This window comes from Corythoichthys intestinalis, chromosome 12 (assembly GCF_030265065.1).
Source record: "Corythoichthys intestinalis isolate RoL2023-P3 chromosome 12, ASM3026506v1, whole genome shotgun sequence".
Taxonomy (NCBI): domain Eukaryota; kingdom Metazoa; phylum Chordata; class Actinopteri; order Syngnathiformes; family Syngnathidae; genus Corythoichthys; species Corythoichthys intestinalis.
Window position 1 is genome coordinate 29,710,542 of NC_080406.1, and position 27,261 is coordinate 29,737,802.

The window sequence follows — 27,261 nt, forward strand, 5'->3', positions numbered from 1 at the left end:
CAATAGCTTTCTGTTGAATTTTATTTTTCTCCGCCTCATAGATTTTCTTGTGCGCTGAGTGTGTGCAAGCAGTGCGCGACTGCACATGCGCACAGCTTAGAGGTAACATTGATGTCCGGCATCCGGGCACAACTCCTCAGCCAGATGGTCTTTGTCTGGCGTTCAAAGAAAATGGGCCGCGGTACAGTTTGTGATGCAACTCAGCCCCATGGTTGTCACAAGTGGTCTGTGATAGGCAGTTCCTTGTTAATACTGTTGTTCTGCCAAAATATCCTACACCGGCAAAACGTTTACCAATGGCGAATTTGACACCCTAAGCACTACCGTGCGCTTTTACCTTGTTCTGTTTAGATGCCTACTGGAAGAACATACTAAAAATGCCTTAAGAAAATACTTAAACATAATAATATCAAATAAGGGTGGTTTAAATACACTATGTGACTAACGTCGTTAACTCAGCTACCACAACAAAACACAATGCTTAAAAGCTATCAGAGGAAAACACATGCCGAAAGTATTTTGAGGCAATAAAAAGGTAAAATAAAACTCAATAAAAACGGAAATAATAAGTACTTCTAACTTCTAGCTTCTAACTGATGTATGCGTGCACACAAATATGATCTATGAACCGTGGAAAACTTTATTGGTGATGAAAGTACACCACAAGTCTGATGTGTTATTTATTTATTTATTTTTTTCCCCCATCCCATCTCATTTTCCATGCCGCTTTTCCTCACGAGGGTCGCGGAGGTGCTGGAGCCTATCCCAGCTGACTACAGGCAGTAAGCAGGGTACACCTTGAACTGGTTGCCAGCCATTTGCAGGGCACAAGGAGACATACAACCATTCACGCACACACTCATACCTACAGACAATTTAGAGTGTTCAGTCAGCCTACCATGCATGTTTTTGGGATGTGGGAGGAAACCGGAGTTCCCGGAGAAAACTCACGCAGGCACGGGGAGAACATGCAAACTCCACAAACTCCCGAAGCCTGGGATTGAACCCAAGATGTCAGAACTGTGAGGCGGACGTGCTAACCACTCAGCCACCATGCCGCCTATTATTATTGTTATTAATATTATTATTATTATTATTTTTTTTTATATATGTTCTCCATTTCGACTTAATGGAAGTGGTCACCCTATAGACCACAGGTGTCAAACCAATTCCAGAAAGGGCCTAGTGGGTGCAGGTTTGCTTTCCAACCAATGAAGAGGACACCTTTTCACCAATTAGAACTTTTACATGTGTAATCAGTTAAACTTTGTCAGGTGCTGCTTGTTTCAGCAGGAAGTTCATTGGTTAAACTCTCTGCGCGTTATCGGTTGGAACAGAATCCAGCACCCACTAGGCCCTTTCTGGAATCAGTTTGACACCTGTGCTATAGACCCTACTCACATGACATCACAACCACGCCTTCGCGCCATATTGTCCGTCAGCTCGTCTTGTTTACGCATTACCGCTACGTAAATTCCTCCTATTATGGCGTGTTTTTCTGCTCGTTAACATTAATAATCAAAATGGTGAAGGCATGTGTGGCGGTTGGTTGCAGTAACAGAGAGGATAGACGGAGAGACTTAAAGTTCTACCGTATTCCGAGAGACCCGGAGAGGAGGGCGAGATGGACTGCTGCAATTCGACGAGAAAACTGGGCACCAAACGATCACCACAGACTATGTAGTAGTCATTTTATACCTGGTAAGATGCATTTAATATATATTTAGAGGGTTTTGGGCTGACAACCACGATTAAGATGATTGCGAGGCTAATCACCGTCAACATACAGTTTCAAATTCAAGATGTTTATTTCTTCCGCCGTCATTATTTTTTGAATAATACTTAGCTGGTACCAAGTGAAAGAAGCTGGCCTCGTCTACGGATCATGAGTTAAACAGGGATGTCCAAACTTTTTGCAAAGGGGGCCAGATTTGGTGTGGTAAAAATGTGGGGGGCTACCTTGGCTGATTTACGTAGAACAATATATTTAAACAATTTTTAGCAAGCCCTTCTGTGTGTCACATTTGCTTTATTTTTTTTTTTTTTAAATTAATAATTTCAACAATCTCGCCTTTGTGGCGTTCTCTTTCGACACTCGGGCTCTTGCGAAATACTGATGCTGTGAAATTAAACTAGCTTCAAGTTGCTATAATTTCTCGCTGCGAATCTTCCTTGTAATGTTGTCGTACATGTCAGCGTGTCTTTGAAAACAGCGACTGTCTCTTTGCAAATGAGGCAGACACATTTGTTGCGTATTGTATTGAAGAAATAGTCCAATATCCACCTATCCTTGAAGCGTCGGCCATCGCAGTCAACTTTTTTTTTATTGATTGTCGCCATTTTAGAAAATTGAAAGTAAAGGGTCACACGGGGTAATGTTGCTTAGAGTGCTGCTCTTAAAGTTTTTCAAAGTTTCGTGAGAATAGGCTGAGTTTCTGTGGACAAGATAGTTGTAGATATCAGGGTAGCAGATGTCAGGCAGAGACGGCGAAGACAGCCGGTCGAAAAATATCGATTTAGGCATCAAATATGGATCTGGCGAATGGATAAACTGAAGCTTTTCCACATAAAGCCTTTTATGCAACGCATCCAATGAGTTTACAGCGTCTGAAAGCACCGGTGCTTTCATGAATTGCTCTATAAATTGCACGACTAATTGAAACCATTGAGAATAGGGATAAACAATGATGGACAATATGGCGGCCGGATACAGCAACACGTCATTTTGTGACGTTGTTGAGTAGGGCCTATTGGTAGCCACCAGCTAGCTTGCAGGCTTGGCTTCGTAATAAGGTAATTTCTCTCGAGAATGATTTGCCTCATTGAAATCACACTTCCAAAGCTGATTAGTTGTATGTATCCATGCATAAATATGTAATTACCTACAGTATTAACTAGTATTCCAAAAACCAAAAGAAAACTTGTGAATTCGCTTCTTTAGATATTACCCCTGTCAATATCACTTAGAAAATGATCTGTTTCTAAGTTGTATTAGGAAAGGTCCTAACATTAATGTGCCACATCACCCAAAGCAAAGTTAATAACAATTTGAACGCCCAAACCCATTAAACACATTTGAAATTAACTTAAAAGATTAGAGGCATGCTCTCTCCAGTTGGTTACAGCAAGTGTGCCACCAATTCAGTGGACAGCTGCTGGACTAAACACGATCTGACCTACAATTCTAACCTAGATTTGAGTATTTGATCCATTACATTGTAATCATTTACCCCAGAAGTCTAGTCACTTTATTTGGTAGTGTTTCTTTTGCCTGCACTGCTTCGAACATATATATGTAGACGTTGTAAAATCACATTTCTGTTTGTGTTGCTAATTTACCATGGTAATCTCATCTGCCCAAGGGCTACCAAAACAGCTGTGATTTTGACTGTGTTCATTCAGTATTTCTACCAAACAATCACAATCTTAAATCTACCTTAATAGAGATCTGCCCTCTACATATTTTTCCTCTGACGGTGGTCGTTATTTTTTTTCTTTCCACTGTCTGATCAGGTTGAAGATCACTGAAGCAGAGTCTTATTGATAATTGCATTTCCAAACATCACAAAGTAATTTGAACAACTCATACGAATAGTTCACCAAGGTGATGGCAATTAAACAGCGTCAGTGCACATGAATCTTGGACGAGACTGTCAAGCAGAATAAACATAATTAGCCACATATGCGCCTCATCAGTATGCAAAAGGTTTAAAATAACTCTGTGACAGGCTAAATGTTGTTTGGAATCCGAAGACATGTTTGAATGGATCTAGCCGTGCTTGTTTACTCTTTGTTTGTGCTCATTTAATCTGAATCGAAACACAGAGACATGAAAAAATTAAATAAATTTTAATATGACCCCATTTAGATTTTAATAAATTAATCATATTAAATGGGCAAATACTACATCAGTTTATTCATCACCTTCTCTAAGAGGCAAAACAATTCCCTGGCAAATAAAAACAGGAAATATATGTGGTTGCAAGCAGAGTGGGAAACATTTAAGTTCAACATCAATATTTATTCAAGTCTTTAATAACACAGCGATAAATTTGAGAAAAACGGTCCCGACTGGTCTAAATGCAGCACATACATTAACGTCTGCCACTGCGGCAAGAAAAACCACAGCGTGCTGTAAACGTATCGCAAATATGCAACACGCGGACAGTAAATACTCGCAAATAGCAATAGGGGGAGCAGGATGATGTGATGGTAAATGAGGGAAATGGATGAAAAAATGTCAGCCATACAGTACAGTATGTGATGTAAACAGCTAAGAAATGGGATGAACAGCACAATACAATTACAAGTACAGTATAATTACAGTAAGTAGACCCCCACGCACATCTTTTTTGCTTTTGCAAGATATACAGTAGTATTGTACGACAGTTGAATGGGTTAACTATATTTGTGAAAGGCTAACTGGCTGCAAACATGTAGTATGACAGATGACAGCAATGGAAAGAAAAGAGCACAATCGACTGAGAACGAATGAATGAATAATTTCTTGGATCTTTTGTGGCACTCGGTGACAAGGCTTGCTTTCAAAGTCATTAAAATGTCAAACAAGGATTCAATGCAACAAAGCATTGAAACGCCTTCTGGTTGTAAAGATGTACGGATTTGTCAGCACTAATCAACATTACCAGAAATCGTTAAAAAAATCCTTACGTATGCAATGAAGGAATATATTTTAAGATAATCATGTATAATTACATATATTTGTTCTTTGTTGATCTATTACTGTCATCCAGCATATGCACAAAAGTTGCTGCTCCCTTTTCTATAAACATCTGATTAAATAACAGGAATTTATTGTTCAACTCAACTCAAGTTTGCACTGGAATGTCATTGTCAATGCACTGCTAATGCCACAACATTGCCACATGCTTATCTAAGTAATATGTTCTCAGACATCTGTCTCAATCTGGGTACTGCATATGCAATATTTGCACAGTTACATTAAAGCATGTTTGCACTGTTACATCAATATCTACTCACAAACTGTCATTTGCACTATCATATCAAATCAGCCATCTACCTCAAGGCCGGGAACTATAAATTTATAGTATAAAAGTTATATTACCATTACACCAGCACTAGCTACTAGCTTTTTATTCACTTTATTCCCATTCTGTACACTTAAAATTGTGTTTTTATATTGAGTCTTTATATAAATTATATAAATTACCTTTATGACCTTTGTATTAGCCTTGGCGAAGATTTACATCTCATTCTATTCTATTCGATTCGATTCGATTCGAATCGATTCATTTTTCACCGACTGCTAGTACTTTTCCACCACGTGCGATTCCTGGGATGAACTCGCTCATTTGCATAAGAACAATATAAATGCTTGCCAGGTCGTTACGAGAAGTAGAACCCTTTTCCGTTTTTTTCTACCTTCAAGCCCCAGGCCTTGGAGTGTACAATGGATATTTACCTGACTTTAAGGATTCATGATGAATGAATTCATTGAAAACAATTGATATTGCTTAAGTTAAAAATAGCCAGGTCTTTGACATTTCAGCCTCTCAATAGTAAATGTCACATATTCGTCACTTTCCATGGATGTAGAATTCAGGGTTCCCCCAAGGATTTTTGAAGCTGTGGTGGTGGTAGGCTGCATCAGAGTCGAACAGCCCCACCATGTTGTGTCACGAAGAAATGAGATTTTAACATTTTTTTCCATGAAGAACCATAACAAAGATCTAATGAAATATTTCTGCACATAACTGTCTACATTTACGATGGAGTAAAAGGGCCAAAAAAAAAAAAATAAAAGGACTATGAGATTAATGTTGTATTATTATGTAAGGTAGCTGTAAGTTGCTACGCACTTTACTTGTACCTTAGCTGTAAGACACGATGAAGCATTATTATAAATCATTCTTTTGATAATAATTTGATGTTGATGAGGCCAAATATTAACAATTTTCTAATTCGTAAAACCGATTCTAAAACACAAGATGCCTTCATTATTGTGGATTTTAGCGGAGGCAGCAACGCTCTTACGTAAAGTATTTAAATGTTTATTCAGTTATATTAGCCCTATGTAATAATACAACTTTTATTCTCGTAGTAACATGAGAGTAAAAAAAACAATATTGTAAGTATCTTGCATTTTAGATTTGGTTTAACAAATAAGAAAATCCTTAATATTTTACCTCAACTACATCAAATTATAATCAATAGAAAAATCTATACTAATGCTTTCTCATAGCTCTCAGCTACGGTACATGTATGTTAAATGCGTAGCTGATTACAGCTACATTACCCCTACGTAATAATACTTTTTTCTCTCTCGTAGCAATCGTTTGAATTGCATCTCTTAGTCTTTGTTTTTTCTTTATCATTATCCGGCTCTAATACATACTACATTACCACAACAATAATAGCCCTTGTGTTAATGGAACCTTGTCCGTTGACAACTTAAATCTTTTCTAAATACTTCAAAATACTCATCTGAAATTACAACCGGTGACATCAGCAACAAACAAATGCTATGCTATGACGCGACGATTCGGGTCAAACACACGCCATAAAGAACTTAAACATTATGTCCATGTTAATATTAAGGTTGTTTTCACAGGCTTATACCAGAATTACATTCATTAACTTGAAATACTTTTCTGTAGATTTATCTCCGATTTCCAACTTGGCGACAACTTAGTCAGGCACAAGCTTGCAATAGGAGAACCGATGTGGTTTTCAAAATAAAGCATGTAAAGCAACAACTTGTATTTGACAGGCCATTTCAGACTACCTCTGGCAAATACTTCATAAATATGAGCTATATATATATACACCATAATTTCCGAACTACAAGCCGCTACTTTTTTCCCTCATTTTGCATCTTGCGGCGTATGCAATTATGCGGCCAATCTGTGCATTTTTCTGATGGCCACCATGGGTGCTTGAGCATGGAATGTGGGAGTGAGACACGTGGAATATATGTGTCGAGGAAGATGTTAGTTTGCACTATTACCGGTGGTTTAACTTTGTGCTTTGTGCATGAATAGAGGTGGCAGACCCTCGTCTTTGTGCATGAGTAGAATTGGCAGACCCGCATCATGGAAAATGCTAGAAGAAATTAAAGTGGCACTCCGAGTTGAATGGGAGGCTTGGATGACCAGCGGCAAGAGATCGTTTGTCAAGACTGGCCGCATGCGAAGTGCAGCTTTTGCGCGGGTCTGCCGATGGATCCTGGCAGCGTGGAGCAGTGTGAGAGAAGTCCGCCATCACCAACAGATTTCGGGGGCCGGTCTGCTGCATGACGAAGAGGACGGCACAGGCTCAGGAGTGAATTTCCTCATTATGGGAGACACTGAAGGCGACAGCGAAGGAGAGACTGAGTAGGTGCGTGGCGTAGTGTATCTTAGCCTATTTCTCTCCGACACTGAGGGTGAAGACTTCCAACGTTTAATTGCACAGGAGGAAGATGAAGATTGCTAACAAAGACTTATGTTTCTAATAACCAGCCCAGCTAGTGCTGTACTGCCGTGTTGCTGCTATGTGACTGCCGTGTCGCTGCTATAAAATTGCCGTGTTGCTGGTGCTGTTTGGAAAGAAAAGTTAAGGTATGTTATTAAAATTTTGAAAACTGTGTGTATTTCTTTGTGAATATCTCATGTTACTATGTGGGCACATGCAGCTTATAGACAGGAGAGGCTCATGTATGTACAAAATGTTTTTCCTTTAAAAATGTACTGGGTGAGACTTGTAAACTGGGGCATCCAGTCATCCAGAAATTATGGTATTAATTTAGACATATTGTTAAATTATACAATTTATAAATTAGAATGTCTGTTTGAATCTTTTAAAAAAAAAAAAAAAAATCTCATTTGCAAGGCGTGGCGGCTTTTATTTTTGTGTGGCTGTGTACCACAATCTTTTGATTGTAGAGGAAACAGTGGAAGGATTATTTTGGTATTTATTCTAAACATCTGTTTTTACTTTGGAAAACAATAATCTACATGTTTGCCTTTATATTTGAATGTTAAGATAAAAACCAATAATTGAAGGATAATCATGTAATGGCATTTTGATATGTTTATTTTTGTATGAATGGATGGGGATTAAGATTTTTTTTTTTTTTTTTCATTGAAAAAAAATTGAATGACTATCAAAATAATTGTTAGTTGTGGACCTGAATACTTCCATTTTTTTTTTTTTTTTTTGGGGGGGATAAAAACCTACATATATGTGTTCCTGTTATAAGAATCTCAGTATTGAATTGTTAATTTGTCAAGGAAAACATATGAGTCGGATAAGAAATATGAGAAAAATTGGGGATACAACTAAACTTCATTCCCTGCTATGGATATTTATATTGGCCAACAGGAAACCAAACTGCCAATGAGAACAGTTGCTATTGTAAGTGGTGTGACACTGATAACATTAGACCCTCATAAATGGAGCCATCAGTGTGGAAGAGTAGTCCCAGTGCGTAAAATAAATGAATATTTGGGTTAATTTGCTTGTGTGCATTTGTGTATTGGAGGTGACACATAGTAAACTCACTGGTGTATCCCTATTCTCGTAACCCTGAAAATGATTCCACTTCATCATCATGAAGGGTGCGTTCAATTTACTTATTCTCTGTTTAGAGGAGCCAGGATCAAGGATTAGTTATGGATCACTGAGGATGGATCAATGCCAATGAGTGGATGTTATAGTTTAAAATTGTTTTGTAAGTGGATCTTGCTGGATACAGACACAGATAATGGCATGTTAACCAGATGAAGTTTAGCTGATCAAATTGAACCCGAATGTAAGATCAGAAAGAAACTTCAGGTGCATTTAGAAAAAGAATAATGTGGCACAAAACAGTATGGGTTGTGGCTGTGAAACCAAACCATCTAACAAGGAAAAGCAAGTTGAAACACATGTTAATGAGATGGAAAGACCCAGGTGGAAGAGCAAGAGATAGGGCAGGGGGCCTCTGGAAAACAACAACAAAAATCATTAGGACGAGGCCTTAGTGATCGAATGCAGTAGGTAAAAACAGAGACACTTCTAAAGAAATAGATGAATTAACTCACATACTAAACTCCTATAGGGATCGTCACTTATTTTTGAGATCTCATGAGGAGACGTACCAAATATGTTTTGCAGCACACATCTCTCATTATTAGCAAAGCTTAAGTTTGAATTATTATTGTATTATTTCTTCGTGTCCATCTGACTGCCTCCTCCTCAAAATGTTAGATGGAATGATAAATCACAATACTCTGTAGTAGTTCCACATTTTTTAAATTGAAAGGAAAATGGTAAATGAAATTATCTCCAATTTGAAGCTCACTTAAATTAAGAAAAGCTAGTTCAGAGTTAGGTGAAGCCTTTAGTGAGACATTTTTTTGTATCATGTTCTTCTTTTTACCCTTCAATGAGTTTGATTATTCTAAAAGAGGCCTTGAAATTGAATGACTTATGACATCCAAAGGTTTTGAGAAAAACAGCTTACAGCGTTCAACTTAGAAGAATAACCATCCATCCATTTTCAACACCGGATATCCAGCTCAGGGTGCACAAAGGGTGCTAGAGCCCATCCCAGATGACACTGCACGAAAGTCAGACTACAAACTGAACTGGTCGTTAGTCAGTTGCTGGGCAACCGTTCACACTATAACCTAAAATGTAATCGATTAAAGAAAATATTAATCAACAAAGCAGTATTAGTAGTCACAATTTTTAAAATCTTGTAGACAAACTGAAAGGCTAGAAACTCGTCTGTTAAAAAATGCCAAGAAACAACACAGCTTGGCACATTTTAGTATTTACTCAGAAAATAAACAAAAAAATAAATATATGCTCCCTATGTTTGTGTACTGCTGTATGGTCATCCTCTTCAGTCTTAAAGCATTCCGTGTAATACTATTTGGCCGATGATCAAGAACAAGCAACATGTGGTTTCCAATGATAATGTAAGCACAACGTACAGTGTTTCCTCATGAGCACGGCAACTTTTTACACAAAAAAGCATTGAGTTCATGAAGGAAAACATTACAAGGTCTTGCACTTTGACATTCATGAGTATAACTTGAAGTTTTGGCCAGCTGTTCATGAGCATCTATCTTCCAACCTTAAAGCATGTTTAATAAGTACAATGGTGAAGGGTTCACATTGCAAGTGGCAGAATTTTTCTCTACCTATTTACTTCCATAACACTTAAGCAGCTCTGTGTAAATAGTCTGGACTAAATCCATTGTTTGAAAACAAGAAAATATTTTGTTTTGTTTTGGTAATAAAGCTCCTCTTTTGGCATGTCTCTAGGTGTACCTAATGAAATGTCCCAATGATGTCATTTGTAACAACATCAGGGAGGCAACTCCAATGTCACCCTTAGCTCTAAATCTGCTGTTTCGGTTGATTATTTTGCTGACAGGCTGTCCTTAACTCATATGGAGCCAGCCATTTTAAAAGCATTTGCTCTTATCTCGGGCAATTTCTGAAGATTTTGACTGTTCTTCCACAGATTATTTTATTCTGTAACATTAAAATGATATAAACTCATTTCACCAGAAAAAAAAAACATACTGCATGATTATAGTTTTTTGTGTTGTTTAGTAAAAAGTACTGTAGTTGGATTTCCATCTGAAGAATAATGCAGGAACATGCAGGACAGTGTTAGTGTGAAAAATAGTGACTAAGGGGCCGTTTACATGGTGACGCTCCAAAAATACGACAAATTTCATGCTTGCATTTACATGGTTCCGTCTTGGTTCCATCTCCATTCAAGCGGTATCGCAATTCCATGTGAAAACGATGTAGTATTCATGCCAGGCCCTAGAGAGCAGTGCAGTTTTACAAGGCGACAGCCAATGATGCACTTCCTTGATATCTACCTCCTCAGCCCAGAAGACAACCCGCCAACTTGAAGCAATGGCAAATACAGTATATATTTTTAAAATCTTTTTACCCCCTATGTTTTATTTTGCTATTTTATTCAGTTTTTCCTGTATATTTAAATTTCCTCTTGTATTTCTTGTACATTTGCTGATCTTTACAAGTTTAAATGATGTATAATATTGCTTGTCAAAAAAAAAAAAAAAAAAAAAAAAATCGAAGCAATGGCGTCATTGCATTTTTTTTCTTTTGCTCCAGAAGGCACAACAACGCGAATATAAAATATATTTGAATTAATTATATTACCGCATTGGCCCGAATATAAGACGGCCCTGATTATAAGACAACCCCCTCTTTTTCGAGACTCAAGTTTGAAAAAAAGACTTTTGAAAAACCAAATTAATTTTTATACAGAAAATAATTACAGTACATCTGAAACATGATTAAAACAATATATTAGAGAGAAAAAGCATGTTATTTTGCCTCATTCAAATCTTAATATCTGAACATTTAAATATGTTAGCTAAAGTGCAATCACATTCGTAAATGAATGGCTTCTGGTTTTTGAAATGTAAATAAACCAATCTATTGTGATAAAACAACAAAATTGCAATTACTGCATTAACCATCAAGGGGAAGTCTAACTGTAACGTTAGTCTTGAAACAAATCTGAAGAAGGAAAAACATTGCAATAAAATAATGCAAAGTGGTTAAACTTGAGAGTAACTGAGATCTGTCATGACAGAACATCGCTTCAATGGTATCTGGTGCCCTCTAGCGTCGTGAATGGGTGTAATGTCTAGACCGCGAATATAAGACGACCCCCCCACTTTTTTTCTTATTTCAATGCAAAAAAACACCGTCTTATATTCGGGCCAATACGGTATTAAAAACCGTAAATTTAAGCTGCCATTACTCAGTGTTTGTGTTTTGAATGTTTACTAGCAACGACTGTGCATACCCAAAGTGATGTGTGCCAGTGCTGACGTCATCGGAGCTAGAGCGTTCCATTCATGTGGTCGCAGAGCAATCCCCACAATCGAATCGTTCCGCTATAGAGGCCGGAATCAAAAGTTTGCATCTTCGCCTTTCGTTTTCGCCGTCCCCATGTAAAGGCGAGGCCATTCCACAATAGCCTGGAACTCCAGACTCACCGCTGTTCCAGATAAAGAGTCTGGCGACTGTTCAGCTGATCAAATTCCCAGGGCGGAGCAAGCCACAGCAAACAGACAGCGGAGTGGACTAATCAGCGACGGGCGCACGTGACGTTGGTAAAGCGACAACAAACGGAGCGGAGAACGGAGACGTTTATTCAACATGGCTAGCGCGAGACAGACTGTTGGTTTTAGCGACTGTTTTTGGTCATTCAAAACTGAATTTAGCGCAGATAGGAACATATTCTCAGCTCTCCCGTCCGCCATCTGTGTTGTTGTGGAGACGACTTCCAACGCGTAAGAGTGATGTTGCTCGTAAAGAACATGTCACGCAAATAAACAAATCTGATTGCACGGACGATTTCGTTTGGGCTCATGAGGCCAATAAGGAGCTGGGTCCCAGACTCCATAGCTGGAACGGCGGTGAGTCTGGAGTTCCAGGCTAATTCCGCAATGCAATTGTTGGGTCTTGGTGTCGCAGCGTCACCATGTAAACGGCCCATGTGTCACGGAGATTTAACGACCAAAGTGGGTTGTGTGAAAGTACTACACACCTCCTTGCATTTTATTTATTTATTTTTTTTTTTTTTTACGCCTCATTGTACTTCATTCAATTCTTGCATGGATAACAATGAGAGCGGGCATATTTGTTACCAAGTAACCAAATCCGCCCAATCAGAATTAATTGGCATTAACGCTATCACACTAATTTTACATGAGAAAGCTGGGCATGAGAACACACGCAACAATATTTTGCCAGCATTAAAGTGCGTATGACACCATAAAGCATGTTTATTTCATATTTCATGCAGTGTTTATTCTCCTGAATGAAATGGACCACTTGGAACTTCCGGCTTCAGTCTCGGGTTTCGGACAAATGTGAATGTGACATCACCCGGGTAAGCATCTCACAATACATCATTGCTTTATAGCATGCAAATGGACTGCGTATTCAGCTGATTTTGCAGATTAATTTGTTTATTTTTCGCATCACACCAGTCAAACAGCTGCAGAAAATTGTTGCTGCACCTGGGAGAGGTGTGTGAGCCTTTTTGGGTCTCAAAGGGTTCCCGTTTACCACCGATATTGGCCAAAACAAGCCCTACTACTGTGGAACCATTGGACTTACGAGAAAGTGAATAAACATCATATTTTGTATTATGTCAAATACTGGGATCATGGCACACGTTTTAATACGGACATGGCTTGCATTTTTGTGGCTGATTGTCCACCGAAATGCCAATTGACACACACACCCCCCGCCGGGAGAGCGCTATACACCGCTTATTGCCCTCTTCGTGTGCCCGGTGTTATGTCAAATTTTCAACCCCATCAGAAATTGCAACTTTGTGTTAAAAATGGCCACGAATACAGCGATTACAAAGTGAACACTACAAGCTTTCTTTAAATAAAGGGCTATTTACTTAGGTTTGATCATGGACAGGCATGTTGAAAAGTTCTCCTCAGACACATCCTGCCATGTTAGCTGCACAACAACTGCACACCGCTCTCTGTTTACGTCTTCGCTGGGTAGTAAAGCATTATTTTACACCATATTCGTGTTGACCATGTGACAGCTACGCACACCTCCGACGTCGGTACTCTCCAGCTGCTTCCCCGGCGAGCTCTCCTGTCCATAGCAGGGGAACGAGCTGTAAATCGCTCGCCGCCGGGCAGGTTGCCAATCGGCGAAGACAATCAACAAACCCGCCGCCGTGTCACATGATTCAGGCTAGTTTTGTGGGATTTTTCGATTCAAAAAGCGAAAATAAGACTGAGACATCATTCGGTTCGGGTTAGCATGTCAGCTACTGTTGCGCCTCTTGGTTTGTTTACATTCTCCGAAGCCGGGGCAGGGAAAGGACAAAAGCCTGACTAACTACGGTGGCATAAAATATTGTTCGGGAGGTGTGACAGTAAAGTCGACAGTTTTGACCATTATGAAGTAATTTTGCCATGTCGTACTGAATAAAAGCATTTTTATTATTTCATATTCCATTTAGCACAAGACTGTTATTTGTCATGATTTAGCAATTGGGGAAAAATACTTCGATAAAAAGAATATCCTGTAAAAATATTGGAGTACAGAGACTAACAGTGACATTTTGCGGCTCTCTTTGTCGTATTTTCCTCGTTCTGAATAATTCCCCTCAATGGGTGGAATTCTAAATCCGAGGAAACCATGACCCTGCCGGCATCATCCTCCTGTTGGGGACGCTATAGCCCTATAATGGTAAGCGTGGCTAAATGGCGGATTAAAAGACTAATTCCTGTCATCTGCGCTTTGCCAAATTGTTGTATATAATCAAATCGTTTCAAAATATGATTCTAATTAACATAATAATGCTATTTGAGACTTTTTTATCTTGTCATTCGCACTTTAACAGTCACACAATTTCTGACTTTTGCTTGCCTGCTAAACTCGATAATAACTTAGTTGCAGTAAAGTCACATGTAATTCATAGATAGCAAAGCACAATGTGCTGCATTTGATCTCAAATCAGGCAAAGCTTTTCAGTGCAGAGCCGAGATACCTGACGTGCAATTAACACTTGAATTGAATATTTTAGTGATTGTGTGATGTAGTGGCAACCTCTGAGATTCTCGTACTCGGATCATGATTCAATTAATAAAACACTGTTTTACTAAAGCAGAAGCATGCACGTTTAATGAATTTCACTAAACATTAAGAGAGCCTCATACGCTGAATGCATAATTTGTACAAAATGCATGAGACACATCAGCATCTAACCTTGACGCGCTTGCGGTGATGACATATTTGTAGGATTTCTCGAGTAAACAGAAGGCTTGTATCTCAGCGGGAAAGTAATGTTACATTATGCAAAAGGCCCTGCCCTTCAGCTTAATAACAAGGTTCTACGCTACATTACTGTCTAAAGCGCCGTGCGACTAAGGCCAATTCCCATGGTAACTGGCCACATTTGAGATACATTACGTTCAGTATGGGTGTTCCCAAATAAAATGCCCGCCAGGATGTTTATAGGCTGCTTGAAATGCTTGACTGATATTGCTTATCAAATAGGGGACTACGTATTTATATATTTCCTATCGTCTCATCATTCTATAGCAGCTTTGAAATGTGCAAATTATACGTACTTTATTTGGGGTAAATTTCCTCAAGGTACAGAAATTTTCATATCAAACATTTTGATGCTTAGATGATACCTCACCTTAATACATATTTCCCTTTATTGAAGAGGCTTCAAGGAAGTTAACTCTTGGCAATTTCCCTCTTACAGCAAGGCAGATCATGATAATAATAATATTTTATTTAACTCCTTCTCTACCACAAGTTTTAGAATTTTTAGAGCATGTTAACTATTTTTCAAAACCCACAAAATATTGAATTATTTGATGTACAGTATGTACTACATCAAATGTACCATATGAAATATCAGCCTATTCTTTCAACAGGAATAAAAAGGTTTTCCGCTCCCTTTACTGTTCTTTGGTTGTTTATTTATTGTATATATGTTTATTACATAATTTATAATGACAATATTTGGCAATGTTTGGGTATTACAAATAATTTCAAAAGTAATTTTTACATCATTACTGCATACATTTACTTTATAACTAAGGGTTTAACGGTACATGTATTTGTATTGTACCATTTCGGTACATGGTGCTCGGTTTCTGACGTAATGTAACCCTTACTTTTCGAGGCTGTGAGTCGATCGGGTTACAGTTTCTTTGTGTAGATTATATTTACTCCGTCTTCTCTACTATAATGAGGACCAACATGGTAGGACAGTATAACCCAGAAACGTTAACGGCGCGACAATGTGGCCGCCGCGAGAACGCAGTGAAACGCGGGCGTTAAAGTCAATCAGCCATTGCACACCAGTCGCAGTGCGGCCGCGTGTCAGACGCGTCCCCGAAGCAGCTCAACACGACGCACGTGAAAAGAACGACTGAATTTATTATTTGACGTGAGACGCGACCCTCCAGCGTCAATACTACTACCGGTAGCTAGGATCGAGCAGACAGGAAGTCACTCGTGTAAAAATACAGTGGATCCGGTGGATTTTCAAACTAATATGCAATGGTAACCCACTTTTTGAGTCCATCAGATTTCTTGAGTGGTAGATCGTAGCACATTTGACTTGTCTTTGTTGATTTACTGCTGTCTTCTCTGCTATAATAATAACCAACACGGCCCCGTGTTCAATACAAAACCCTCCTACCACAACACTAAGGTTATACAACATAAAATATACAATATAAATGAATACTACATCCTATTTGTAAAATATAAACACATAATAAAATAAATAATAGGCTATTTAAATAAAATAAATTGAAATGAGCTAAAACACCTGTAATTAAATAATATCAATAATACACACATCCTGCTTACACAATTAAATGTATTAATTTCTGTGTGGCGCTTTAACTTGAGAAAATCCACCAATAAAGCTTTTGAAAACCGTTCATAAGAAAAAATAAAGATTCATTGAGGCATTTCATTTGTAAAATACATGTTAAAATCTTTGTCATTGGGATTGCTTTTCTCTTTAGCATAGGACTTCTTTGTTCTTCTTTCTTTCAGAAAGAAAGCTGATCAATACGCGGGGTCTGAAAGGCAAATTGTTGTTGGATTATCTTTAAATACCCGCACTTTTTGAGCAGAATTCTAGCTTTGTATAGGCTAATGTTCCTATTGTTGAAAGGTGTGTAATAAACAACTAGCACATTTATATTTTGCATTTTGTTTTCTTACTGTACCGAAAATTGAACCGAACCGTGACCTCAAAACCGAGGTACGTACCGAACCGAGATTTTTGTGTACCATTACACCCCAATTTATAACTGGTCATTATAGGTTGGTAGTTTTTTTTGTTGTTGTTGTTGTTAGTTTTATTATAGACTGCGGAAAACAACTTTCAAGCCTCAGAATAAAGAATTGTTCTCCACAGAATCAGGATTGTTTTGAGTGAAATCAACGCTTTTTTGTACTGATTCCTGGGGGAAACTATCAGTATAAAACATTTAAAAAAAGGTTTGACGCCTGAGTTTGCTCTGATGCCAAAAATGACGTTCCTAGCGATGGAACTGAAAGTGTTACTGGAAGACAAACAAAAATGTAATGCTCAAATCATTTGGGGGAGCCAGCAACTACATATTTTATTTGATTTATCTAGCCTCGGGTATCTGGAAACTGGACCCATCTGCCCGTCCTGCCCTTGGAGAGGCCAGCATCAATTGTTACTGAATGACCAAACTCACAGAAAACCAGAGTTGAAAGGAGATTTGCAATATTGAGCATCTGGCAGACACGAATCCAGTTCATGTCCATTTCTGCATGTTCAAATCTTTATCCAATCAAGCCCGAAAGTCTTTAAAGTGCATATCTATTAAGTCCACTGTGTTGAATGGGGTAATAGCTCTGTTCACCTCTAGATACAAATGCATTGCATCCCATATCCTCTTCGGCTTTGCAAAGACACAACCCTCATCATTTGATGAAGGGCAGTAAGTGGAAGGAACCAGATGAGTGCAGTCTCCTCTCCACAATGAAACCAATGATAATTGGAACTAGTAGAGGTTCAGCTGTGAAACTAAGCTTCTGTGCGGATATATTTTAAGTCAGCGACTGACCTCTTTATTGTCTGTACCTCCTCATTGACAATTTAGAGGATTTTGTGGTCGAGACGTCCAAAAGATTGAAAAAAGCTCCAAACAGCAGCATTTCTGAGATCAGCCAAAATGTCTATAAAATGCTTTACCGGAGGATTTATGAAGGATTAACTTCTAAGACACTGTGTGCTAACGTGCAGAATAAATACAAAGAGGGTTGATGGTCACGGAACCTTTCATAAAAAATTCTATAAAAACCCTATTATCAGAATTCGATCTGCCCTGACTTCATACTAAACACGACAAATAGCAGTGCTTTATTTTGCCAACGTGCCTTGACATTTTGGAATTCCTTGTTGACGCATTCGCATCGACACACTGGACATTTAGCTGCCCCAGAAAACAGCTGAGGTTTGACACCGCACAGATAGCGATGGCTTGCCCGACACAATGGGAGAACTGCCATTTTACCGGGCTTTCTTTTGCAATTCTCTGAGGGTTTTTTTCATCCTCTCGAATAACTGTCAGTGGCCATCAAGTCCCGTGAGGCCTGTGGCTGAAGGGCTAAACTGTTTTTGCCTCCTGTTTGGAATACCTTCCAATCCGACGCAACCCCCTCTTCTCTTCTCACCACATGCCCTGAAGATACAGTGACTACGTCTTTCTAACCGAGGGCAGCGACCACATGACTTTATCCGAGAAAAAAACCCAAACAGCTCCTGCCCGCTTACAAAAAAGTCTTACATACTGAAAATCCAGAACTACATTATTCACAGTAAAATCAAAGCAAAACGGTATTCAGTCCAAGATATTTAGATGAATACGTTGCACATAGTTAAAGCCTTTGCAGCTTCACATCTCATTTCATGAAAATGCTCTTTATTCTCACATCCCATGATACCGTAGTCAATCTTTGAAGAAAGTAGAATATATTCCGGTCCTGTCTCCTGTTTGCTGGGCAAAGCTGATCTAATTCCCCTTTCTATCAATACATAATCCATGTTAATGAGCTGTGCACGGTTCTTGAATGAACATGCAAGGTATTCTTAAAACAGGGTCTGCAGTAATCGATGGTATGATTAATGACTTAGCCCTAAGCAACCTCACAAAGGTTGCAACTTATTTCTTATATCAAAACAATTTGATGACAATATTGGACTAATTAACAATCACAAAATCAATAGGGTTGGTATAGTATCTCTGAGTTTGGTAGGATTATGATACGGATTAAGTCCTGCCACTACACACAAAACAATCTCGACAGAATAAATTAAATTACCATGAAAACACTATTAGCAAAACACTCGTTAATTATTTAGTTCGTGCTATATTTAATCCTTAAATGACTACTGACAAATTCTATTAATGATATCATCAGTGTCACAAAACCATATACAGTAGCTAGGAGAAAACGCAGAGCAATAATGTATATAATCTACTCAGAATTCAAGGGGAAATATGGATTAATTTTAATAGATTAGACAGCTGCTTTGCCCTTTGCCTTGGTCCAAGTATTTAGGGTAATGTTGCATTATCCCAGCAGCCACTGAGGCATAAACAGCCTCAACAAGCCTCCCCTCAATTGTGGTAATCCATTCGAGAATGTCCAAGTAGCTGTGAACATGATAACAGCTGCTGACTCTAATTATATAATGTTGACAAAAACAGCGGGGATTCATTTGATTTCTACAGAGCACATTTTCACCAATGTACAACTTCCCGTCTCAAGGGAATTCATGTTGCACTGTGGTCACCTCAGCAAAGGTGTTGCTGAGTAATAAAAAAATATATTCAGTAAAGGCTTTTAACTGCCTTGAATGAATCTCATAAAAACAAATCTTATACCTTGATGATCCATCAAACTGCGTAAAAAATGATCTAAGAGTTTCTAAACCATAAAGATTGAAAACGTCTAATGAAGTATTGCATTTGAAATCAGATATATAGCCTTTACAAAAATGCTGTAAAATAAACATAATTGAAACATATGCAATATATTAAAATATGTTTGAAAGCCAACCGTTTGTTAAGTGTGTTGTACAGGTCTTTAGCAAGTATTTTAGTACCCCAGCATAAGTGTCTGGCACAGCTTCTCAATTTTGATCACATTAATGGATTAGGACAGAACGGTGTTGCCGCAGTGAAAACTTATCATATGCTTCTCTTGGCAAAATGGAAATAAGAGGCTTACACTTGGTTTATGGAGCCAATTCAGGGGTGGGGGTGGCGGGTGCAAGAACATGAGCATGCAATGGAAACCCGCACGTTGACTGTTGTGCAGCAGCAGTATATCATGCCTTAGCAAAGACACGGCACTAATGAAAGGCGTTAATTGGAGTTGTCATCGAGGATGGTAGTTGTGCAGAAAACTTATTAGTATCATCAAGATTGTGTGGAAATGAGAACGTTTGACTTTTAAAAGACTCAAATCAATTGCTTTGGAACCTTTTAAATTGCTAAAAATGTTTCTTGGATTAGGGTCAGCATGTTGGGCACTAACTTTGACCGTTAAAAAATGCGCATATCAGTTCCTACCGTAGTACACTTAAAACCAGCCTCTGATGGTCTGGTCTAAGACTCGACCAAGACTTTTAGTCTTGTTCTGGTCTCTTTCTTGGTCTCGACTCCCAAAACTATTGATCTTAACTTAGAATTTTCTGGTTTCTGGCAAGTCTTGTTCTTGTCTTGAGCCCATTACTCAAGGTAGTGAATCAATGATGACTCAATCGCGCCACACTATCAGAAAAGCCCAGTTGCGATTGAGTTCATGCCTGTAGAAGCGTGTCTTTGAAGACTCTTAGGCTAGGTTGAGGTCTTAATATACAAATCCGATTTTTTTGTCATATCTGTTTTTTAGGCGTGCCCGTCAGACTGCCTTTGTCCAGTGAGCCCATTCAAGTATCACGCATGCACACTAATTAGCAGTAGGAAATGCGCTGAGGAAATCGACTCGCATGCACAGGAGCATCAAAACAAATGACCACACATACTGACTCAACGTCATTCAAAGGCAGGGCCGGCCCAGCCTATACGCAGACTATGCAGCTGCTTAGGGCCCCGGACCACTAGGGGGCCCCCAATCTGGCAATTGTTTATTTTCTATTTTGTTTACTACAGTTTGCTTTAGTTGACTTTTGTGACTTTTGATACTTGATTACAAGCTTAAAACAATATAAGTTCTTCCTTAACTTCTTTCTTTCCTCTTTTAGAAAAAGGTTTGGTGCTATCTACTGTAAGTACTGACAATCATTTGGGGTGAGAAGTTTGAAGTATGCAGTGCAACACAATCTGATTAATATACAAAATATGCACTTATGGCTTGGATTGCATGTATGGGTTTCACTGTACACTGTGACGAAATGGTGGGCCAAAAATATGGGCACCTTTGCGTAATTTTGCTTAGGGCTCCCAAATGGCCTGTGCCGGCCCTGTTCAAAGGTGATCATGTTTTGATTTCCGAAAAGAGGACACAAACATAGGCAGAGTTTGATTTTTGTGGCGGGGGGGGGCACAAGATGTTGATGACCCCGAAAGACAGTGTCAACAATAAAATGAACATACAAGAATATTCATGGTAAGTTCAAAATGAGCGTTTTTTTTTGTTTCCCATCATTTTTGAGGGGACTTCTAAATCAGGCTGCTTAGGACAGCTATACTTTTCGCCAGGAAGGTCATCCATTGAATATGGTATGACCGTCGGTGTCGTGCCAATGTGGTTACCCCTGTCAAAAATTGTATCACCTGATTGGAGCCACTACGCTGCACTGAGTTGCTTGATTTCCCCTTTTTTGGTGATGTAGTTATCTATGAGGTTTTAAAACATGGCCCATCCATCAAAAAAATAAAAAAAATAAAAAAATTGTATAACGTAACATACGTACTGAACGTAAAAAACGTTCACTGTGTTACTCGTAGGATGACCTATAACTGTTATTACTGTTATTCAACTCCTGTATGGGGTTTCTCCAGTTTAATAAACGTCGATGTCCAAACCATATAACTGTGGTTCTTTTCTTGCTTCAATTAATTGTATATTGCTTCAATTAATTGTTTAAATCGACACAACTCATAACTAATGTGCGTGTGCGCTCCCGCGGCCAGGGGATACAATTTTTGACGGTGGTAACTACATTGGCAAGACACTGGTGGTGGCTGTTGTACAATTAGCGTCTTTAGTGGGCCAAATTGAAACTCTGCTCACCATTTTGATGTTGGTCTCTAGCGTTTCATGGTCCACATTTTCAATCCTTGGTTCTTGCTCATTAGAAGTTGTTGCTTTTGAAAGCTATCCATCTTACCTCTTTGGTTGGGTGGTTTTGGCAAAGCAAAGCAAATGACCGTCTAAGGTGCTTGTCCAGGGGCGGGCAAACCGGTCCTCGGGGGCCGCAGTGGGTCCTGGTCTTTGTTCCAGCTGATTCAGCACAGACAGTTTAACCAATGAGATTTTAGTGGATACAAGAAGCATCTGACTGCAATCAAGTGATTGCACTTGTAAGAAACCAGATTGGTGAAAGCCTGTCCTCATGGTGGGTATGAACAAAAACCTGCACCCACTGCGGCCCTTTGTGGAATAGTTTGCCCAGCCCTGTGCTAGTCACATGATCTGTTCGAAAAACAATTTTGCCCCCCTAAAAAAATATATTTTTTTGTTCATTTCATTCATTTTTGTTGTTTGCTTTATTGCTTTACAACTTTTATAGAAAATATTTTACCAGATAACTTTAAATTTGAAAGTCATACATAGGAAAGTCAATTACATGCAATGACACTTTTCGGCCACCAAGGGGGGGGGCTGACCCCCTGGTGGCCCCCCCTTAAACTCCGCTTATGCAAATAACAGACATAGATAATCCCCGTTTAGTCTTATATTCAAAGTTTATATGGATCGATAGCGTGCACGCACTGTCCTTGCATGACATGCACACATACGAACAGTTTGCCCCGACTTTTGGCCGTGTAAGCAATCTTAAAATATTGCTCAAATGGAGCAGAGACAAAACCGAGCATTCTCAGGCTTATCCTCAACCTATTTTATTTTTTTATGACTGTTGTCAAGCCCGACCCTTCCCCAAAAGCAGTATTCAAGGCAAGCTAGGCGCTAATGCACAGCTGCACCACGAACGTAGCGCCCTATCTCTCTCGCTCTTTAATGACGTAATTGCTGCATGAATTCCGATTTGGGAGACTTGCCAGTTCAGACCGCCGCGACATTATGAAAAAATGTGGCCTAGATTGGATTTAACACTTTCTTGTCAAATGTATGACATTTGATACACTTAGAATTTCATGATTTTGAGACATTCAGAATTTTGAAATATCTTTCCACACAAAAAAAATAATGGATGCAAGTCAACTCATGCATCTGCAGGTTCCATGAGAAAAAAAAAAAAAACTGGATTTAGCAAGGGTTATAGATATTAGAGCGCTTATTACACATATTATTTTTTTTTTTTTTACAAATTTGAAAAAAAGGTTTCATTAAGACCTTTTTTAAAATTTTGTGATCCTCTGACAATTGCGTCATATTGCAGGCATTAAAGGGTTAAACCACATACGAAAGTGACCCAGATCAGATTTGAAATGGTCCACTTCTATGCGACTTGTCCCGTTCAGACCGTCAAGTTAATGCCTCACTCAAGTCGTAAAAACATGAAAAAAATCGGATTCGTGCATTAAGACCTGAAGTATGAATCTAGCCTAAATGATCTATATGTGTGACTCAATTTTGTTTATCTATTCTTGTCTTGTGACTCGGTGGCAGCCAGTAGTAATTCAACTGGAATAAAGTTGTTTTGTATTGAAGAGTCAAACATTGCAACACAGCAATGAATTCCACCAAAGAAATGAATGCTTCGCATACAAACAAAGTAGAAACTAGAGCCCCTCAAGGATTTTCTGTCCTTTTTCTCGGCATGTGGCTAATTAATACAAGACAAGCTTTGTGAGTATGAAAGGTGCATTTCATGATCTTTCCGTTACATTCCTGGTTTCACATTAAACTGACAATTATCCCCGCATCCATCAACTTACGTTTTGTGTGAAGTAGTCAGTCACTTTTCTACCTTCACTGTCTAACAGGCAGAGGAAATGTTCCGCGAGACTAGAACAGGGAGCGCCATCCTTTTTTGCACCACGGACCGGTGTGATTTGGGTCTTTTTTTCACGGACCTGTATTGTCAAATTTTGCATTCTTATCAAATTTTGCTCCCAAAGCTTTTGTGGCGGTAAAAAAAAGCCCTCTTTTATATTCAGTTGGACTCTCAATGTTATCCAACGGTGCTAAAACACTATTTACATCATAAACATACATGTGAAACACGAAAATGGCGTAAATTAATGCTTAACGACATGGCAAAGTCGTTAAGTGAGAGAGCTGCGTGCAGTTGTTGTGTGCAGCTAACATGGCAAACATAAGTTAATATTCCTTTCTTTAAAGAGAGTTTGTAGTGTGTACTTTGGAATCGCTGCAATCGCCGTCATTTTTAACGTTACGCCCATGCCAAATTTGTCAGAACACCGGCAATGTGCGGCAGAAAAATACAGCAAATATGAAATAACATTTGTTTTTAGCCCCGTCATGTTAAGTGCAGGGAAAATACAACTCACCCGCTGAATCAGTGACTGAATCTCCCAAGATGGGAGAGTGAGAGAAGCCCGCTTCACAAAGATACTATGTTGGAAATTGTAGCATAGTTTTCAGTGTTCTCCTAGCGATGTCAGGATATTCCGAAATGACTTTAATCCAGAACCTCGGTAGAGTTGTTGTCTCAAATCTACGTTTAAGGTCGCCGTGATTTGTGATCTCCACAAGCTGATATTCCTGTTGCACAGACATGCTCGAATCACTCGCTTTTTTCACATACGGGTCACGAATCCACTCCTTCGCAGTTCATGGGTCTTTAGTGATTAGGAAGTAGCATAGATTTTGTTTTCTTCGAGTTTGTAGGCTCATCTTCTGGCTCGTCAGGTTCCCTTTTCCCCGTTAAAAAATCTGTCCAAAGACGTCCGTTTTTCAGTCATTCTAGTGTGGGGCTAATTATTTCCGGGAACAAATGTGATGGGCGAGGACCTACGTCATACGTTATTATCGAGGCCAAGCGCACATAGATATACAAAACAAGATGTACTGCTCAAAGTCCAATCAATGCATTTCTATGACGACCTCTTATCCTGTAGTTGGATATCTAGAGTAGACAGGGATATTGGTGTGTTAAACGGCACAGGCCAAAGTCAATCGGCCAGAATGCAGTCATTACTAAATTATTTACTATTTCTGCGCGGCCCGGTACCAAATGCGCCACGGACCGGTTCCGGTCCGCGGCCCGGTCGTTGGGGACCCCTGCTCTAGAAGACGTTGCCGGGACGTCTCATGCCATCATGCTGCTAAATGGTCTCGAGGTCAGAAACGTTTAACTTCCCTTTGTGCATATTAAATGTGCCCTATGACAAGGCATGCTTGAAGTATGGATGAAGTGATTGACTTACAAGCCACGTCAATTTCATCGGAGCCATCGGGGCAGTCGGGCTCACCGTCACAGAGCCAGCCCTCGGGGATGCAGTGTTCCTGATCGTGACAGTGAAACTCCCCTACATCACACAAGATGGCCTCTGGATGGATAAAGGAGAGGGTAGTGGAGAGGGAAACAAAAAGAATGAAGAATGAGATGATAACAGCAAATGTGGGTCGTGTTACAAGCGCAACATGAACTCATGAGGATGATTTGAGTGGACCTGCCCTTTCACCACTCCGATCACCATGGTTATTATTATAAATTCAGCTGCTTGATTGTGTAAATGGAATGTAAATCATGAGAGCAATCTGACCATCTGAGACCTGGAGAAGGAGACCATTGTTTTGTTGGCACTGATTAAAATTCTCTTTAAAGAGACAGGGAGTTGTGCAGGAAGTGTGTTTGACAGCTATTCTAACAAAGACACAATGTCCTTTCCTTTAGAGAACTATTATAAGGCAGTTCGGCAAAATTGCCTTTATCTCGCTACTCTTGTAGTTTTATTTGAAGGAGGGAGTTCAGTTGAAGCTCAGCTGACTTAAGAGTCATAGTAGGCTTTCATTATGGCAAGTATCCATCAAAATGTTGACATGTTTGCTGCCGGTAGCTGTCAGAGATTCAGCTTGATCATCCACGAGGATGACACGAGCGTTTGAGGAAAAAGTGGCACACTTCATCCCTAAGAATGACACGAGGTTTTGCAATGCAAAAAATAGTGACGCCATATTATGACCTACAGAGATTTTTGCTGAGAGCAAAACAAAAATGCAAATTTATTTGTACATTGAGCTCCCAAATAAGCTCACAATCCCTAGCCGTTTCTTTTATTTCATTCCCAAGGGGTTCCAATACCATCTGAGGAAGGAACGGTGCATGTGGGAGATTGGGTTTGCAGCATTTGAATAGTGGGAGCGATAATTCAACGTGGTAGCGCTCAGTAGCTGGGCCCCCCTGCAGCAAATTCACTACCCAGGGACAGATCTGAAAAGGTCAAACAGCTCATTCTTTCCATCGCTCCTTTTTTCCTACTGATGCAACACAGCTGAAATTTTGCCATTGAAATAGGGTGTTCTTGTCAGTTCACATTTTACATGAGGGCATTTTTAATTGCTTCAACCAGTGTCATCAAGTTGGTGAATAAATATTTTCAATTGCAGGAGAAATGTGTTTACAATCCAATGCCTTCTCAAATTCTTATTCTTTGTGCATTGTTTGTTACTAACATTTAATTTCATCAAACATAATTAAATACAAATTCTAGAACTGACAGTCAATCTTAAGATATTTTGGCTCACTCCTTGACTCCTTGTGCTGCTAAGTTTAGAGCAGTGGTTCTTAACCTGGGTTCGATCAAACCTCAGGGGTTCGGTGAGTCAATCTAAGGCAGGGGTCGGGAACCTTTTTGGCTGAGAGAGCCATGAACACCACATATTTTTAAATGTAATTCCGTGAGAGCCATACTATATGTTTAAAACTAAAAATACAAGTAATGTGTGCTTTTTGTCTAATTTCAAAACTTTTAAAGTACAATAAGTATCTAAATTCTTCTTAATAGCATAGTTATGCTGTTGCTAATCAATGATGGGTATTTCTTACAATTAATGCGACTTCTGGTGCTGCATGGTTTTGCTAATGTCTTTGTAGTCTGGTTGATACTTGGTAGCTTAATGCAGGTGTTGAGAAACTTATGCACGGAGCACCATCAGTGCACACCGAAACAAGTTTATCCATTGGTAGATTTTTTTTCTTTACCAAACTTGGTGAAGGACTTGAATAAGTCCTCCCCTTTTGTTGTCCCTTTCATAATCAAAACCTTGCAATCACGCTGAACTGCGATAAATAGCTTACGTCTGTTGACCCATCCAAAGCGAGAAAAAAAAAAAACGGTGCCGCATTTATGTCCTTATGTCCAGATGAAAAGTGCGATACTCCTCGTCTTTTTTTCTTTTTGCCATTTTCTCAAAAAGGGTTTCTAAAATTAGATGACAATGCGGAAAACGAAACAAAAAACGAGGAAAGTTTACTTCCTGATGTCACGCACACGCGCACATTGGCCACTATTTTCGACAGCAAAATATGGCAACCCCACTTGAACAGTGTCTCTGCCTCATCCACGTTGCCTATGCGATTGGTAGATAGATAAATAG

The 27,261-nt window shown here is 39.2% G+C and overlaps 1 protein-coding gene across 8 annotated transcripts in view; it reads right to left on the reverse strand.

The window, feature by feature from the left end:
* Positions 1-27,261, reverse strand: part of lrp1bb (low density lipoprotein receptor-related protein 1Bb) — a 469,826-nt gene that overhangs the window by 323,514 nt on the left and 119,051 nt on the right. For 7 of the 8 annotated variants that reach the window (XM_057852528.1, XM_057852526.1, XM_057852531.1 and 4 more), the window contains exon 2: positions 25,089-25,211. The exons of the other annotated variant lie outside the window; for it this stretch is intronic. In XM_057852528.1, the coding sequence (XP_057708511.1) occupies positions 25,089-25,211 (123 nt within the window). The remainder of the gene's footprint in view (positions 1-25,088; positions 25,212-27,261) is intronic. 8 annotated transcript variants of the gene reach the window in all.